The 18,909-nt window shown below is 37.4% G+C and overlaps 2 protein-coding genes and 1 long non-coding RNA gene across 3 annotated transcripts in view; 1 reads left to right on the top strand and 2 right to left on the bottom strand.

The window, feature by feature from the left end:
- The window catches only part of neurl1aa (neuralized E3 ubiquitin protein ligase 1Aa), a 91,041-nt gene extending 80,436 nt beyond the window's left edge, over positions 1 to 10,605 (bottom strand). Inside the window, exon 1 of the mRNA XM_058380187.1 lies at positions 10,271 to 10,605. Within this exon, the coding sequence (XP_058236170.1) occupies positions 10,271 to 10,352 (82 nt within the window). The 5' untranslated portion in view covers positions 10,353 to 10,605. The remainder of the gene's footprint in view (positions 1 to 10,270) is intronic.
- LOC131346648 (uncharacterized) lies at positions 7,639 to 9,948 on the bottom strand. Its single transcript, XR_009203655.1, has 3 exons — positions 9,637 to 9,948; positions 9,163 to 9,293; positions 7,639 to 8,382 (listed from the first exon to the last, which is right to left on the bottom strand). It is a non-coding gene; the product is annotated as an uncharacterized LOC131346648 (long non-coding RNA).
- Positions 10,606 to 14,251: 3,646 nt separating the features above from the next.
- Positions 14,252 to 18,909, top strand: part of LOC131346694 (cilia- and flagella-associated protein 58-like) — a 31,418-nt gene continuing 26,760 nt past the window's right edge. The window contains exons 1-3 of the mRNA XM_058380270.1: positions 14,252 to 14,832; positions 16,269 to 16,314; positions 17,373 to 17,654. Coding sequence (XP_058236253.1) covers positions 14,252 to 14,832; positions 16,269 to 16,314; positions 17,373 to 17,654 — 909 coding nt within the window. The remainder of the gene's footprint in view (positions 14,833 to 16,268; positions 16,315 to 17,372; positions 17,655 to 18,909) is intronic.

Genomic DNA, 18,909 nt, shown 5'->3' with positions numbered 1-18,909 from the left:
AATTAACTAACAATGGGTGTTTGGCTCTCAAATGTTAGCCAGCAACAGAATAATGGCTATTCAAGTGCAGTCACAGTTTATGCAAAATGGTGTGAAAACACCAGAAACATTCAGTAAGCAGTAGTTAGCTGGTGAAAAAACCTTGTTGGTCAGGAGAGGTCAGAGGAGAATGGCCAGACTAGTTTCAAATGACAGATAACTACATTAATTAATTAACCACTCTTTACAAACATGGTGAGTAGAAATTATCCCAAAATTAGAAAACTGCACATCAGGTTCACTCTTATCAGCTAAGAACAGAAATCTGAAGCTACATCACGATGCTTATGTGGCTAACTTGGAACGAGGGCATAGAAAGTAGTTGTTTAATCTTATTTGCATAATGTCAACTAGAGTTACCTGCAATTATTTACCAAATTTGCATTTTTGAGTGAATTATTTCTCGATCAGGTTATTTTATGTTTCCGCTAGTTGCCTATATGGTGCGCTTGGGTTCATGTTAAAACTTTTCACCTCACTATTATTTTGTCTATAATTTATGTTCTTAGGCTATTCAATCACTAAACAAACATTGCTTCATTCTCTCCATAATAACGTCTGCACTTTTGGGACTTAAGGTTATTCCTTGATTAGCTGAAATGTAGTCTTAATTGTGGTATTTGGATGGAGTTCGGCTGGTCGGTGTTCCTCAGCTCCAGTCAAGGCCAGGTTAACAATGCAGACTGCGCAATAAAAATGCATAATCTTAATATCCTTGCTCGCGTTTTTTCCTCCTTCACTGGCCTGATGCCCAGTTGTTACTGCTGTCTGTGGCCTTTTGCTCAGAGAGAACAGCTGACCCTGAAAAAGAATTCAAGGTCAATGATATCCATCTTTGTTCCAGAAACAGAACTAAGCAGAGTAAGAATAGAGCTAATGATGTCCATGCGCCATCTCGGTTCAAGTCCTGTAATGATGAAGCGATGATGTATGAGCGGGCGTCCGCTCACATCTCTCAATCCCTGTGAGATTGAACCCGGAGGTGAGATATTTGATCTCCACCATGATCCTGTAGAAGTATTTGGAAATGTCCAAAGATAGGGAATACAGTCTTCTCAGGTGTAAATGGGTGCGTACCGCTTTAAATTAATACCCCTTTAAAATGCAAAAGATTGTGAGGAGCAAATAATGTGAGAGTGTTGCTGCAAGATAGAAGCTCTAGCTTTCACTTTTCATAACGAATAACATGGCCAAGAACTGGCTATTTTCACAAGCCATCTGACCACAAGCTCTATCTGCAAACACACAAGATCTAATTTACTCATCATTAACCTCTCCAAGAACTCTTTTAAAGACAAGATTCTGTCAATCTTTTTCAATCTAGTGACTATATCTACCTCTGAAGCTCACTGAAGCAATTGTTTAAAGGTTTGTTTACCCAGTGGATGTTAATACATGCAATTGTTCAGATTAGTGGTGCACCAGAATAATGGAAATTATAGAAACTGTAGTCATTGTACATTGTAAATAAGTCTCTCCTAGGCACTGTATAACAAAGCTCAAGATCTTTACCCCATATAATCGAACATACAATAACAGAGAACGGTTCGTCATCCAAGATTTCAATTACATTATTTTCCTCTTATTGTTATTTTTTGGTTGTACTTTATGCTTGCTCAAGGCTTCAGGATACTTCATGAGGACATTGTTCAGCTACCTTCCAAGAAAAACATGACGTTACTGTGGAAGAAACTGATGTCATAAGGAGGCTTGCTGTGTCACACGCATGACATTTGGGTGAACTCTGTAGACAGAAGTTTTTGCAACAAGGCCTGTGACTGGAGGATTCATACACAACTACAATACTAAACCATAGAGAGTTTGCAAGATTGTATTCTTTGCAACAGTAGTTTGATGAATCTGAATCTGAGTCTGAACCCAAGGAGTCTTTTTTTCATCGTTTCTTCCATGAATTTATCTTGTAACCTACAAGATTCTGAGAAAATCATGCCTCTCGTGTCTCAAATCCTGTGATGTGAGCTGTCCGATATCTCTTCAGGTTTCTGCTTTTAACTATCTGACATTCCTGCTATACAGGAATACATTAAAAAGTATTATTACTTCTATAGTAGACAGTATTTTTGCTAAAGAATCAATCTTGGAAAAATTAATTAATGCCTGTAAGTGTGAACGTAGCATTAGTCCTAGTTAGCTGCCATTTTATTGCCCCTCCACTTGCCTGCCCCAGTTCTTATACTTCATGGTAAAACATGATTTAGCTTCTTTTTTTATATCACTTTCCCAATCTATCACAACACAAAAAATCTTCTCAAAGAAAATATGATTCTTTAAAAAAAAGGAGTGTGTAACATGCTAGCATTAAATGTGTTTATATCTGTATTGTAGACTAGCTTTAAAACTCTTCCCTTATGCAGCTTGCTTAATTTAGCCGAGCTGTCAGAAATAAGCTCAGAGCAATCATTCACTGCAGCAGATAATTGTGGCTTTTCACTTTTTTTTGCTGGTTTTCTATAGAAGGAGCAAATGGAGCTGAACTAAACTGTCGCTTCCCAAGTGAATTATTCAACATCTTTTCATTTAACATACAAATGAGAGAACTCCAGAATGTAACGTGTGTGTGTGTGTGCCTTTGTGTTATTAAAGAAGTGTTAGATGTATAACATTTTCTTTTATGTGAGTGTAACCATGTCTATGTGTTGTGTGTATGTGTGTGTGTGTGTGTGTGTTTAGCCCCAAATAGCCAAATGTTCTCATTCAAGCAGTTTTCATTTAAAAATCTAAAAAACTATTACCTTTTTGTTGTTCATGGTAAGGTTAGGGTGATGTGTGTGTGTGTGTGTGTGTGTGTGTGGGCGCCCTCTACTGAGCACTAAATGCGCATGTGTGTCAGCATCAGTGTACTGATCAGTGCTGTGTCTCTGTCAACATTTTAACCATGGACTCAAACACAAGAGTCAATCCAGCTAAGCCTTTTTTCATCTGCGTATAAATGCAGCTCTGTTCTGTACAATGCAAATCATCACACTATAAAAAGCTCAGAGTCTGAAGCAGATAATCCAGCATGTGACTGACGTCTTGACTTGATGTCTTTTTTCTTCCGTCGTGCTTCTCTCAGCTGACTGTCTGTGGCTCATGGAGCGTGTTCATTCACCCAGAAGCACTGCAGTCTGGGTAACGTCAGCTGGTCCGCTGATTCACGCACTCATGAATGCACATGCTCACACTTCCACAGACACACATACACAAATGGACATGCACATGAACTTATGCACATACAAAAAGGAAAGTTTGCATAGACACATGGGTCATAGGCCTTCTCTTAGATACACACACACACACGGCTCTGATTGCATTATTTCTGAACTAGTTACTCTGGACCTCGTTCTTCTTCCATATGCACTGCTTGGAAATTGCTTAAATCAAATCCCTCATCATTCTACAGGCCAAAGCAGCACAACATGTGCACACATGGACCCTCTGTAATGTATTTACAAACATCATTTCATGCCCATATCCAACAACGACTAATTACTTTCTCCGAATGTAAAACCTGATTATTCCATTTAACCCGAAGGCTTAAAAAGTACAAAAGGAAAATTGGCCACAGAATTTTGTGTCTTTGGCAGAAATAGCTTTAAAATGGTGTCAGAGCACTTTGTGTCTCAGCCAACCCAACCAACTTGTTTATTTATTTACTTATTTATATTTGTTTTAAATTGTAATATTAAATGAGTTTTGGATTCTGGCAAATTAATTTGGCAATTTCTTTTCCCAATAATTAACTCTCCATTTTCTTCTACTGTATCCTCAGACTCTTGTTCTTGTTTGAAAGAAATACAAGCTGTTGTGGTATTTAGCTGTTGTCGCTCATCCACCTCGAGGTCTATTTTGTGCAGTGTGTGATGTGAGGATATTTGAGTTTAATGTAAACTTTCTGTCAGATAAAACCAGTCTGGACATTCTTCTCTGCTTGCTGAATATTGTTTTTTGTTTTGTGTACCACTTTGTGTGTGTGTGAAAATCCTAAATGATTAGCATTTTCTGAAATATTCAAATCTGGATTATAAAATAGTCTTTGAAATATTATTTATGAAAAAATAATATAGATTTAAATAATAATCACAATAATATAGATGGTTATTTATATAGAACACATATAAAGCAATAATAAGAAGCTAAGATAAGAAGCACCATTTGTTAACAGTAGTTTGCTAATAAATAAAGTGCCTGGTAAGAGTATGTGTGTTTAAGTGTATTTAAGTGAACGAGGTGTTTTTATTTAGTCTGAACTCAACGTTTATGGACTGAGCCTTAAATACCTCTGAAGAGAAAAGTTTTAATGTAACAGGTCACATTTTCCAACCGCACATGAATAGCTTCGAATGAGCTGATAGACTGAACTCCATCACACCAATCCAGCTACGAGCCCTGATCCTTATTTTCACAGGCTAGTTAAAACCAGCAAGCGATCAGTAATAAAACCTGTAATGCTGCAGAGGAATGTAAAAGAGTAATGTGCTCTTCAGCTACCACTATATCCATTTCAGTCCTCAATCCTTTAGGTTTCCTCTGCTACTGCAGCACTTTCATAGATTCAATGTTTATTTTGAATTGATTCATGTTCGTTGGACTTTTTTCTGAATCTCACATTTTGATTGATTATAGGATTGATTATAATGTGCATGACTGAGGACATATTTTCATCTTCTGGAAGGCATTTCATCGAAGATGAAAGAAGTTTTTCACCATGGGAATTTTGTTTTATTCTGTTTTTATCATCCCGTCTTTTCTATTCTCATTCTGTTTTATATAGAACTAATCGAATGTGTTATGCTTTTTGTTCAGGCACTGATCTGAGCTCATTTATTTGTATCTACAGTACACACACACACACACAGTAATCAGAAAAGTTTACATCTTGAGGAATCTGATAACAAAATGAAATAATTACTATATATGTAGAGATGCAATAATTCAGTAAGGTTTTATGTTAGTTTTTGTTTTTTTTCCCCTGTAGTCCTGTAGTCTCTCTCTCTCTCTCTCTCTCTCTCTCTCTCTCCCTCTCTCTCTCTCAAATAGATCAACTTCTCATTTTGTGGATCATTAACTAGTCCATCCGAGTTTTTGCTGTAAATCATTCTATATCTGCGTCGCTTTCTGCAACTTTGAGTCCAACTTTTAGTCTCCATTATCTCTAGATTTACATTTCTCATTAATATGGCAATGAACACTGATAGGAAATGATGAATGAGAAAAGAAGCCCTAGCTCTTTTTTTAGGACCTAACAGTAAAGCCTGACCCTTAGAGGGAGAGAGAGAGAGAGATTTGGACACATTAAACAGGACTGCTAACTAACCTGTTATGATAACTAGATAAAAATTAGCAAAGAGCCTTTCTTCTCTTCCTCATGAAAAACTTTAGCATTCGAACATTTGACATAATTTTAGTATAAGAAATCAGAAGTGGAAAAAACTAACACAGCAATCTCTTTTCTTAATGGAACCTGCAATTTGATGTAAGACTATTGTATTATGGAGAGAAAGGGCAGAACACATAAATAGATTATAGCTGGAGAGAGGCACACAATGATGAGACTAAATTATATGGTTTGTTATTTAGAAAAAGAAAAAAAAAAAGAAAAAGTAGAAGAAGAAGAAAAAAGAGAAGAAGAAGTATGAGTGTGCTTTTGGAATCACAAACACGCAGCTCTGTTCATCTTTAGCCCACTATTTCCTGTTATTAGTGCTCTGCCATTACACTTAAAAGCAATCACCATGGGAACGGTACATGCTATGGTGTGTTGTCAAAGAGAACCCGGCTAGGAGGATATAGCTGCCATTTTCAGCACGCACACACACACACACACACACACACACACAGATGAAGAATAAAGACTATTAAACCATAAAAACCTGTAGATGGAACACGACAGAGTGTTTATCAGACAGGGGCTCCATTTAAATCTCTTCAGGAAGTTAAGAACTATCCATTGAAGAATCCTCACGCACATACATTCTCCAACATGCACAAATACACATAAAGCAGGGTCCAAAAGTTTGTTCACCCGAGTGAAAATGATTATATTTTGCAGACTTTTCTGATGTAATACAGAACATCAGAAAAGTCATACATCATAGTGTCATTAGAAATTATATTATTAACAACAACTTGACTAATTGGTTAAGAATAAAGCAAAATCTACCATGAGGTGGTAACTTAGGGGTTAAGGTGTTGGCCCTTAACCCTCAATTGCTCAGTTGTATAAGTCACTCTGTATAAGGGTGTCTGACAAATTCCAGAAATGTAAATGTATCATGGAGTGGGTTGAACAAATGGAAGTTTTGGAGCTTAGTCGGACATAATTGAAAATTCATAAGCAAAAATCTTATGGACTCTAAACTTGATGGACACCTCCAGTCTGGGGGTGTGTGCTTAGAAAAGTTGTTCAGTTCTTGAAACGCTCATTTTATTTATTTATTTATTTTTAATTTATTTATTATTTTTTTTATTGAAATTAATTCACAGCTTTCATGTGGTAGGTTGTGTTATTCAGATCAGGGGAAAATGTAATTTAAAGCTCAGAACCTATCACAACCAAATGATTTTTTATCCACTATATATAAATATAAACATATTGTTCTTACTAATGTTACAATTTTCACTTTAGTCATATATGCTTTAACAAAACAAACATTTTTAAGATTCTCTCACAGATTTGTGCAGTAACTCCATCCCTGTCATGTATGGACTGGCAAGACAGAAAAATATATTATGTGTTAATTCAATGGGCCTGCAGTCAAAGTACAAAAAAAGAACACATGACAAAACTTTTTTTGACAACTGAGTTACTTTTTTTAACATGTCCTGAAACTAATACTGCAAACTTGCAAATAACTGAAAATAATTTGATGTAAATTAATAAAATGCATATTTGATATTAACTTTTAATTTAAAAGCACAACTAAATGTCAATGATTTGCACCGTACTTTATAAAACTTATTCAAGTGAATCAAAGTTTCTGTAAAACGTCCATGCAATTTTAGCCCTAACCTATTTAAGAAACAGAACTTACATTAGATAAGATAAACGATTATACAGGCAGAAAAATATCCTTAAAATAATCCTTTTAAGCTTGTTTTTGATATCTGTGTTTGGTGTCTATATACACCGACCAGGCAAAAGATTATGACCACCTGCCTAATATTGTGTTGGTTCAGAACCAGCATTAACTTCTTTAGCAATCTGACAGTAGCTCGTCTGTTGGATCGGATCACACGGGCCAGCCTTCACTCCGCACATGCATCAGTGACCCTTGGCCGCCCAAGACCCTGTCGCCAGTTCACCACTGTTACTTCCTTGGACAATTTTTGATCGATACTGACCACTGCAGACCGGGAACACCCCACAAGAGCTGCAGTTTTTGGTCACAATTTGGCCCTTGTCAAACTCGCTCAAATCCTTACGCTTGTCCATTTTTCCTGCTTCTAACACATCAACTTTGAGGACAAAATGTTCACTTGCTGCCTAATATATCCCACCCACTAACAGGTGCCATGATGAGGAGATAATCAGTGTTACTCACTTCACCTGTCACTGCTCATAATGTTATGCCTGATCGGTGTATACTTGATGTTTCCATGAAACACATAGACACACACCCTTATACAAGCAGATATAGAATCCAAAGTAAATTACATAGTCTGCTTTTTATAGTTCCTTTCATTTAACTTGCATTAGAATAAATGGTACAATACTGAGTTAGTACTCACATGCCATTTAAATGAGAAAGAAGGACATATGTGCATAGGAAACCTATTATCATATATATAGATGTTGTCATTAGTTTAATAAATGATTGATGCTGCTTCATGCCCTACTGCATGGACGGAAACTTCCAAAGTATTAACCTCTGAGAGATCTGTGTTCCTGACTCCATAAGCTAATAGAATAAAATATCGGAGTGTCTCGTTAAAGCCTCTACTCATCAGTCCTCCCTCTGTCACATCGTCATTTCAACATAATGACTACATGCTAACGAAGGCCACAATTATCATTATGTCTGCCAGCAGGACCGTGTTCAGAATCCAACGTCTGCTAATATATAATTCAGAGGGACTTCACAAGTCAGCCACATGGTCTTCACAATTCATTCTCAATGCTAAGAAAAATAAATAAATAAAAAGTCCTACAGAATTTTAACAAGCATCTTTTTCACTACTACACAAAGTGGAATATCAGAACAGACAAAAAACATTTGTTTCAAATCATCATGTTTATTCAGTTTAAATTAGCATAATGAAATAAAAGCATAATGAAAGTCCCATCAGGTTTCTAGCTACAACATCAATCGGGGGAACCACAAAGCCATGTAGAATTCATACCTGAGAGCAAAGATAAGAAGTAAAACCAAATTAAAGGTTCTTTTTTAAGCATGGGCCTAGTGAAATAGTTGCGATATAAAAGCAAGAACAGTAAAAGCAAGCTTCAGTCATCCTTTCATTCATCCCTCTACAGTAACTGCTATATCCTGCAGTGTGATAGCCTGATTGAGTTATGTGAATTTGTTATGTGATCTTTTTGGTTTTGGTTGTTTCCATGTCCAGTATTGAAATTCTTTATTTTGTCATATTCCACAGTGGTGGTTAAAGAAAGTAGGCACTCAAGGCTTTAAGCCTAGTAGAGGCAATATTTTTCATAGAAAAGTTTTTAAAAAATGGTTAGTTCTTTTTCCACACAAATGTTTCTATCTTCAGAGTAAATGGTAATATCAAACCTATTATTGCTCTCTGAGATGTAGCCCCAAGTGCTTGTTCATAAGCATCTAAGATTTGAAGACGTTATCTTCAACTAAAAAAAGGTAAAAAAAAAAAAAAAAAAACAAACAAAAAAACACTGAAAGCCAACACTGTCCAGACTTGCAACAATAAAACATTTCATCTGTTTATACTGATTGGAAATGTCTGATAAGTCAGTTTCCATTCTGCAGGTTAAATGAAATAGCAGTGTACTGGTAAAAGGGGTTAACTCCAATTGTAATGACAAAATTTGGATATTGAAATTTATATGTATTAAAAACTTAAACTTAATCCATTTTCTTGACTACATTTGTGCATTAAATTGACCAGCAAATAAGCGTTTGTTTCAAGGTTTAACCAACTTACACAACATCTGAGGTCATGTTCAAGGAGGAGCCAGATCCAATCCCAGAAGCATTCACCATAGATAGGATACCTGTCCATTGCAGGGTACTGTTCACACCCATTCACACCAAGAGATAAAATTTCCAGTCTACCTACATGTATGTTTTTGGTATGTAGAGGAAAAGTGAAAAAACACAGAGGAAACTCATATAAACATCCAGAAAACTCAGCACTGAAAAACAAACAAATAAACTCAGGATTGAACCAGGGATCCTGGAGCAACACACCTGGTTCAACACAACTCAATAGTGTGTATAGTCAAATTAACCCAGCATATGTTTTATGTCTTAAACAGGATATGTTTAGTAATCCTGGACAGAATTGTGATTATTATGAGGCAGGAATATGTCCCAGATGAAATGGCAGTCTATCACATTACACTATGCACACACTCTTTTACACTGAAGGGTGATTAAAAGTCAATAATTCACTTACATGCTTGTTTTTGGGAGGAAGGATGAAACTGAAGAACCCGGCATGAAACCCACACAGACACTACAGACAGTAACTTGAGCTCAGGACTCAGATGACTCAATTAGAGTTATATTTAAGACAGCATTTTAAGCCAGCAGAGTAGCATAACAAACGGTAAAACTCCATAAAACATACAAGACATGATCGTTATCAACCGTATCTTCTAAACTGTTCCAGAATGAGTAAAGTGTTATATCTTTGCACTTAAGGTCCAAAGACAGCAAGTGTCCTGCATATTATTACTTGGAAACGTGGCCATATGTGCAACCTTTGTCTCGTTTACACCCCCCACCTCCACCCCCCAGCGCGAGCGCTGTCCTTCAGCACCACTGGATTAACATAATCCACAATGCATGCAACAAGTTGTCATGGTAAGGAAGTAAAGAAGCAGATAAAAAAAAAAGAAACAAAAAATCAGATCAATCTCTACCGAGATTCATGAAATCATGCACAAATAAAAAAAGAAAAGAAAAAAAAGTCAGATTAAACGTATTTACGCTGAAAAGACTTGGAAACTTGGAGATGATAGCATCCACCTGGGTAGGTTAAAGAGGTGTTCAGTCATCTTGTGAGAATTTACAGCAAAGTTACCGACCTTTATGGGAGTTGTGAAGTCTGTGAAATCTGTTGTGATGTCCTCTCTGAAGCGGTGGGATGCCGGACACGCTGTTTCCCATGACTGAGAGGTGATAGCAGTCTCCCGGAGCTTCAGATCGTGAAGAAATGAAACGCTAGATGCAAGTTACGTCCTCTCGAGCACTCTTTAGGAGTCTGGAGAATAAACGCGATCGTCAGTGATGATCCGGAAGTGCGCGATTAGCAGGGTGTCGGAGGCGCGCTCTCTACTCTACTGACGAGCAGGCACTGAAGAGAGCGACCTGACATGGGAAGGGAAAAGAAAAAAATGCGCTGTTTTGCCCTTTTTTTCCTGCCTATCTGATCCGGACTATTCGTTCCCAAGCTGTCTTGATTGCAGTAACCATAAATGGGATTGGACACGTGTCAGTATAAAATCCCCTATGGGAGAAGCGGACTGTATTTATCTCTACAGACATGGGGAATTGATGCGTTAGATGACATTTATAAGTACACCCCATTTACAGAGATTGTTGCCTATAAACAAACATATGCTGTATATATCACGGTTCTCAATATTTTTAGGCATGTTTAGCATGTCATATATTAAAATGTGTGTAATAATAATCTGGGTATTTATTACAATTTCCCAGCAATCCTTATTAGGCAAAACATTTCCCTAGAGTTAAGTTGCATAACATTATGAGCACTGACAGGTGAGTCTGACAGGTCATTTACTCATCATGAATCTTGAATCTGAATCATGGCACCTGTTAGTGGGTGGGATATATTAGGCAGCAAGTGAACATTTTGTCCTCAAAGTTGATGTGTTAGAAGCAGGAAAAATGGGCAAGCGTAAGAATTTAAGCCAGTTTGAGAAGGGCCAAATTGTGATGGCTAGACAACTGGATCAGAGCATCTCCAAAAGTGCAGCTCTTGATGGGTGTTCCCGGTCTGCAGTGGTCAGTATCTATCAAAAGTGGTCCAAGGAAGGAACAGTGGTGAACCAGTGACAGGACCAGGGGACACCAAGGCTCATTGATGCATGTGGGGAGAGAAGGCTGGCCCGTGTGGTCCGATCCAACAGATGAGTTACTGTTGCTCAAATTGCTGAAGAAGTTAATGCTGGTTCTGATAGAAAGGTGTCAGAATACACAGTGCATGACGGGTCAGGGCTGTTTTGGTAGCAAAAGGGGGACCAACACAATATTAGGCAGGTGGTCATAATGTTATGCCTGTTTGGTGTATTTTTAAAAAAAAAGAAGAAACCTTCAGCTTTATAGAAAACCATTTTACTGTCTACTTCTAAAAGAATACAAAAACAAAACAAAAAACAAAAATACTGTATTTTTTTTACATGAAGCTTGCGTGTTTTATAAACTGGGATGAATTTAGGTATCAATTGTTGGGATACTGTTTGAGTTTCCAAAATGTCTATGCTTTGTTTCTATTAAATCAAACACCCTAACAACCATTTTAATGACCATTTTAATCTATCTATCTATCTATCTATCTATCTATCTATCTATCTATCTATCTATCTATCTATCTATACCCTCATACCCTCACTGGTCACTTTAATAGGAACACACGCACTCCTGAACATCTAAACAGGTCAAGTGCTTTTAATTATGTTCATATTAATCATCTGCATGGGGGAAAATGTAATATCAGTGCATTTGACTGTGGTATGGTCAATATTTCAGATCTGATGATCTCCTGGGATTTTTACACACATTTCTTAGAGTTTGCAATGATGTAAAAAAAACAACAACAACAACAGTCAGAGCAGCAACAACAATAACACCACCATGAACAGCGAAATCAACAATTAACATCACCAACCACCTGCCTCACCTCTTTTTTATTTCTTAAAAGTTTTTGCCTTGTCTTGTATGGATGCTCAAAACTCTCTTGTATGAATGCACAAAACTCTCTCTCTCTCTCTCTCTCTCTCTCTCTCTCTCTCTCACACACACACACACACACACACACTCTCTCTCTCTCTCTCTCTCTCTCTCTCACCTGTGTGAACAGACTTATATTGTTCATTACTTATTGCACTACCTCAATGTTAATATTTCATCCACTGCTATATTTATATTTATTTCTATTTGCACTACCTCAGCTGCTGCTACTGCAGTTTTGCACAATACGTGTTTTCAGGCCGCTATATATATACATATATATGTTATAATCATATATATTATTAGTTACCTGTTTTTTCTACAGTTCTCAAATGTTGTACATTTCATTTTATTTCATTTCATTTTACATTTCATTGCACATGTTCTCTTTTTCGGCGCTAAGTGTCCTGTTTTTTGTGTTGTCTTTTTGTACTTATTGTTTTTGCACTGTCTTGTCTTTGCTCTGTTTGCACCTAGTTGCACACTTTGCACTTTATGTGGCTAGGACAAACTTCTGTCCTAGCTCTGTGTTGTTTTTTTTGTGTTTAAACTTTATGTTGTATGTTTATGTAGCACCAGAGTCCTGGAGAAACATTGTTTCATTTCACTATGTACTGCATCAGCTATATGTGGTTGAAATGACAATAAAAAGCTTCTTGAATCTTGAATGCTCCTGGAAGACATTTGGACCATCAATGAAGTGTTATGTCATGTCAGGTTATGTAGTGAGTATCAGTTCTGTGGGCAGAAACACTTATCAAAGGAGAATGGCCAAGCCAGTCTAAGTTGACAGGAATACTACAGTTCCTTGAACAACCACTCTTTACATCCACAGTGAGAAAAAAATGCAACTCAAAATGCACAACACGTTGAATCTGGGCTACAACAACAGAAGACTACTTCAGGTTTTACATGTCAGCCATCTCTGAGTCTACAGTGGACACAGGCTCACTGAAACTAAACAGCTGAAAGCCTGGTAACCCTTTCAAAGTCATCATCTGTCCAGTTTTGGAATATGTGTTCCTGTTAAAGTGGTTGGTGAGTATATGTAGCTGTACATGCTATACAGCATGCAACAAATAAAGCAGATATGATACCTGTCTATAGTTTGAACACCAACACTATAAACAATTTACTATAAAATGGACAATAAGCTGATTTGAGTTGCCGATTAAAATGTGCTAAACTGCAACTGTTAACAGCAATGCTGTAATTGTACAAATAAAGGTTATAATTTTACTGTCTTCACTGTACTTTTATGTATGTATGTATGTATGTATGTATGTATGTATGTATGTATGTATTATTATTATTATTATTATTATTATCATTATTATTATTATTATTATTAATTTGCTGGAACAGCACAACATAAAAGTAGCAAATGTTTTATTTGTAAATGTTTTTAACGTTTTTAAATGTTGTACTTTACTGGTTACTACAATTACCAGTAACATCACCTGATGCCACTTTCAGCATTCTCCATCCCACACTCCCACACTAGTAAACACTTGTTTTTTTTATATTTCAGGATCATGTTACTGAAACAGCCAAAATCATAATGTCCAGGCTGTATGAGTTGTTATTGAATGTAAGATTTGAGACTCGTGCTCATTTGACCAATGATTTGTGTAAAGCTGCCACCTAGTGTAAAGATCAACAAAAAAAAATAAAAAATAACAAGAAATAAGTGAGCGGTTGTTGTTTGTTGTTAAGGTGATCACCAATTGCAAGAATAAAGCCCCCCACTCTGTGAACAACCTGCACCTGGCACCTGGCCAACAGACAAGCTCTCCCAGCTGAATGTGCCTGACTCCATGTGCAGTTGGATCACAGACTTCCTGACAGAGAGATGGCAGTTTGTGAGGCTGGGAAAGCATGTCTCTGACTCCAGGAACATCAGCACTGGATCCCCTCAAGGCTGTGTCCTTTCTCCTCTGCTAGTCTCCCTGTATACCAACAGCTCAACATCTGGTCACCAGTCTGTCAAACTCCTGAAATTTGCTGACAACACCACCCTCATCAGCTTCATCTCTGATGGGGACGAGTCGGCCTACAGGAGTGAGATGGACCTTCTGATGTCATGGTGAAGCATGAACAACCTGGAGCTCAACTCTCTCAAGACAGTGGAGATGATAGTGGATTTCAGGAAGGACCCAGCCCCCCTCCCCTCTGTCATCCTCTGTGACTCTCGGGTGATGTCTGTCGAGTCCTTCCGCTTCCTGGGCACCACCATCACCCAGGAGCTCAAGTGGGAGCAGAACATCATGTCCCTCACCAAGAAGGCTCAGCAGAGGATGTATTTCCTGCGGCAGCTGAAGAAGTTTCTCCTCCATTCAAAGATATTGGTGAACTTCTACACTGCCATCATCGAATCTATCCTCACATCCCCCATCACAGTCTGGTTTGCCGGAGCTACAGCCAGGGACAAGGCCAAGCTGCAGTGTGTCATCCACTCTGCTGAGAAGGTGATTGGCTGCAGTCTCCCATCTCTCCAGGAGCTGTGCATCTCCAGGACCCGGAGACGTGCAGCCAAGATCGCAGCCAAACCCCTCTCATCCGGGAAAAGAACTCTATCAGTCCCTCCCCTTTGGCAAGAGGCTCCGGTCCATCAGGACCAGGACCTCACACCACAAGAACAGTTTCTTCCCCACTGCAGTCAGCCTGCTGAACAGTGCCCCACTTACCCCCAGATTACCCCTCCCCTTCAAAAACCTATGGACAGTCACTTTCACATTCTAAATTGCACTAGTTTTCATGCAAACTCATACTTCTGTATACAATATTTATTTCATTCTAGATTGTGTACATACTTCATATCTGTATATGTGTTTGGACAGTCACTTTTACTTTTTACTTATGCAAAGTCACTTTCTGTATACTGTATTTAGTAATAACACTTGTTATCGTCACTATTTATTATTATTATTATTATTATTATTATTATTATTATCAATTAATTAATTTATTAATTTATTTATTTGTTTGTTTGTTTATTATTAGTGTGATTGTGAAAGCACACTCTTGTTATCTTCACTATTTATTATTATTATTATTATTATTATTATTCCGTTTCCTGGGTGCGCTACTAGTCCTAAACAATAATAGCTAGAAGCATGCTTCCAACACTAAAATGTTGTGCTTGCTGTACTATTACTTTTCATACTATTCAAGTATTATATTTTATTTGATATGAACTGTGTCTCAATGGGAATCTGAGCAGCAGAGGGAGCCCTCCCCCGAGTTTTGACATGGTCACATGGTTCATTTCCCCGTTTCCCTATGGACATTTAAGCAGAGCGCAAACACTAGCTCGTTTTGACTTGATATTTTAACTGTGACTAGCTTGTGCATATTATTTGAGAATGTCTTGCAATAGTTTAAGCAGCTTTGCTTTCGGCAATCACACGCATTTTCCTCGGGAAATGCAACAATCTAGTTTGATTTCTTTCTCTAGTTTTATTCTAAAACTGTGCACACATTTCATATCTGTGTATATGTTTGCACGTGACACCAAGACAAAGCCCTAGTACTGTAAAGTGACGTTTGCTAACCCTTTGCTGCCACGGCAATAAACGTCATCGAAATTCCGATTCCGAATTCTGAGTCTAATTCTAAAAAGGGGCGGGGCTTCGTGCGGTTGCATAGCAATGAGATTCCGTGACGGCGTTACTTCACGTTTATCTTGGATTGAGCGACAACCATTATGGAAGCGACACAGAAAACTTACACGATGGAGGTAGGATAAAATTGTTCAAAATGCTAACCGATTACACAGAATTTCCACGGATAGTCAAAATAAACTTAATTCATAACAATTTAAACGGTTTTATATGAAGCGTGATTCTGTACAAGTCAGAAATGAGCAGCGTAACGGTAAAGTAGTGCGGCTTTGAATTAGCTTAATCTATTAAAGGTTTATTTTTACATTTATTTAACAAAAAAAACAGCAATAGCAAAGACAGTTTAGCTTCAAATGTACTGTATATACCTAAACCTAAACGATCCTAAAGTCTGAAATGCAGACAGGCTAACTGTGTCATGGATTGCAATCGTAAGCAAATTTGTCTCTCTTTTAAAACATTTCTCTTTTAAAATTTCTCTTCTTAGAGTTGAAATGCTTAATATAAAAAGCTTAATCTACCAAAACTATCAAGTGAGATCAAGACTCATACAGTTCCCTTGTCAGAAAGACCATCTACACCGATCAGGCATAACATTATGACCAGTGAGCGGTGAAGTGAATAGCACTGATGATCTCCTCATCATGGCACCTGTTAGTGGGTGGGATATATTAGGCAGCAAGTGAACATTTTGTCCTCAAAGTTGATGTTAGAAGCAGGAAAAATGGGCAAGCGTAAGGATTTGAGCGAGTTTGACAAGGGCAAAATTGTGATGGCTAGACGACTGGATCAGGCTCATTGATGCACGTGGGGAGCGAAGGCTGGCCCGTGTGGTCCGATCCAAAAGATGAGCTACTTTTGCTCAGATTGCTAAAGAAGTTAATGCTGGTTCTGATAGAAAGGTGTCAGAATGCACAGTGCATGACGGGTCAGGGCTGTTTTAGCAGCAAACGAGGGACCAACACAATACTAGGCAGGTGGTCATAATGTTATGCCTGTTTGGTGTATTTTTAAAAAAAAAAAGAAGAAACCTTCAGCTTTATAGAAAACCATTTTACTGTCTACTTCTAAAAGAATACAAAAACAAAACAAAAAACAAAAATACTGCATTTTTTACATGAAGCTTGCGTGTTTTATAAACTGGGATGAATTTAGGTATCAATTGTTGGGATACTGTTTGAGTTTCCAAAATGTCTATGCTTTGTTTCTATTAAATCAAACACCCTAACAACCATTTTAATGACCATTTTAATCTATCTATCTATCTATCTATCTATCTATCTATCTATCTATCTATCTATCTATAGTGAGCCTATTAAATCCCATTTCAATAAGTGGATTTCAAGAAAATTGTATTCAAGCTTATCGGCAACGCATTAGAACACTGTACGCCTACCGTCGCCTGAATAAAATTGATGACACATTAACATGTTATCCTGAGCAACATTCTATGTTTCATGTTTTGAAGCAATTTATTATATGTAGTTTCATGGTCTTTCTTAAAGAAATCTTCTAAAGGTCACTGCATCACTGTTAGTGGATTGCTTAATAAGCTTAAAAATAAGCTTGCAATTCCTTTTTATGTGCCCAGAAGCCAGAGATAGAGGAGCAGTCATTTACAGCATTGGAGAAGGAGTTCCAGGATGTATTGGATGAACTGGTAGAACATGGAGAAGAATGGAAGCATATGGAGAAGTTCAAATTGAAATATGAAAAGGTCATCACTGCCCTGAAGAAGTCACACGAGAATGAAAAAAGGCTGATGACAAGGTGCCAAGCGCTGAATGCAGAGATAAGCTCCAGCTCTGTCCAAGTGGAGACGGCGCTGAAGCTCTCTCATGAAGACCAGGCCACCATTAGGTCACTAAAAAAGGTATAGTATGAGTAAAGACGATTAGGTGTGAAAATGCTTCTTATAATCTGCTACAGAAAAACAGGTTGTGGTTAAGAGTTTTCGATTTCAATAAGAGCCTTTTAACAATGAAATGATTCACATTTAACATAAAATAACAAATTAACAATCCTTGACCAACTCTAAACTCTAAAAGTCTAATTTATTTCTTGCTGGTGTGACCTTGATATTCAGTGCTTATATTATCTGTAAGATTAAAATATTTTGAGCAACAAGAGCTGCAATTAGAGTGATTGTGATCTGGGCCTTTTTTAATAAGATTTTTTTTTTAAAAAAACAAAAAAAATTTTTTTTTATATATACCATATCCTTAACCATTTCATGCTTAGCTGGTCTTATTTTTGTAGTTTTTAAAATGAGCCCAGTCTCTTAAAAATGCTGAAATCTGACTGTATGTAAAAAAGTCACATGACTAAAACATACTCAGCATACACAGAGCTACCATGCTTAGGATTTTTGAAAATAGAGTATTATTTATATAGAGAATTATTCAATTATCATTGAAGTACAGTATGTATAGAAGTGGAAGTGGATGTCTGAAAACCTAATCTCAGATACTCGTCTCTATAAATCTTGGGAATTGGAGTGGCTCAGTAACAACTTTAAACCCAGACATACCTGTCTTGCACTGTTTGCACACTATGCACTGCATAAGCTATAAATGGTTAAAATGACAATAAAAGCTTCCAAACTCTTGAATTGACATGAATAAGTAAGTGTCATGAGTGAGGGGCTGAGACAGATGCACTTACAGGTAAAGCAGATTTATTAACACAAAGGCAGAGGATACAATTTGATAGACAGGTTTCAAGGTCAAAAACAACAGGCACAGGTCAGGCGATCAACAAACAGCTTGGAGTAGGGAGAAATCTAAAAGCGATATCAGATATGACAGGTAAAGCACACTGAGTGTATAATTCACAGCGTTTGTGAGTGTGAGTGTTTTTTAAAGGGGGACTGTGAGTGAAGGTGCAACTGGGAACAGGAGAAGGTGAGGATCAGTAAACAGATGATTGTGAACAAGAAAGTGTTGTTTGTATGCTGTAGTGAATCTTGGGAATTGAAGTGCAAAGTCTGTGATGACATGACAGTATGACCTAGCATGGCTCAGTAACAACTCTTAACCCAGAAATATCGGTATACTAGTATAATATGTCTCTCATAATGCTACCAGTAAATGTAAAATGTTCTCTCTGAAAGTTTCTGTTGGGAGTAA

The sequence above is a fragment of the Hemibagrus wyckioides genome, linkage group LG26, assembly GCF_019097595.1.
Source record: "Hemibagrus wyckioides isolate EC202008001 linkage group LG26, SWU_Hwy_1.0, whole genome shotgun sequence".
Lineage (NCBI taxonomy): Eukaryota > Metazoa > Chordata > Actinopteri > Siluriformes > Bagridae > Hemibagrus > Hemibagrus wyckioides.
This window is presented reverse-complemented; position numbering and strand designations above follow the sequence as displayed.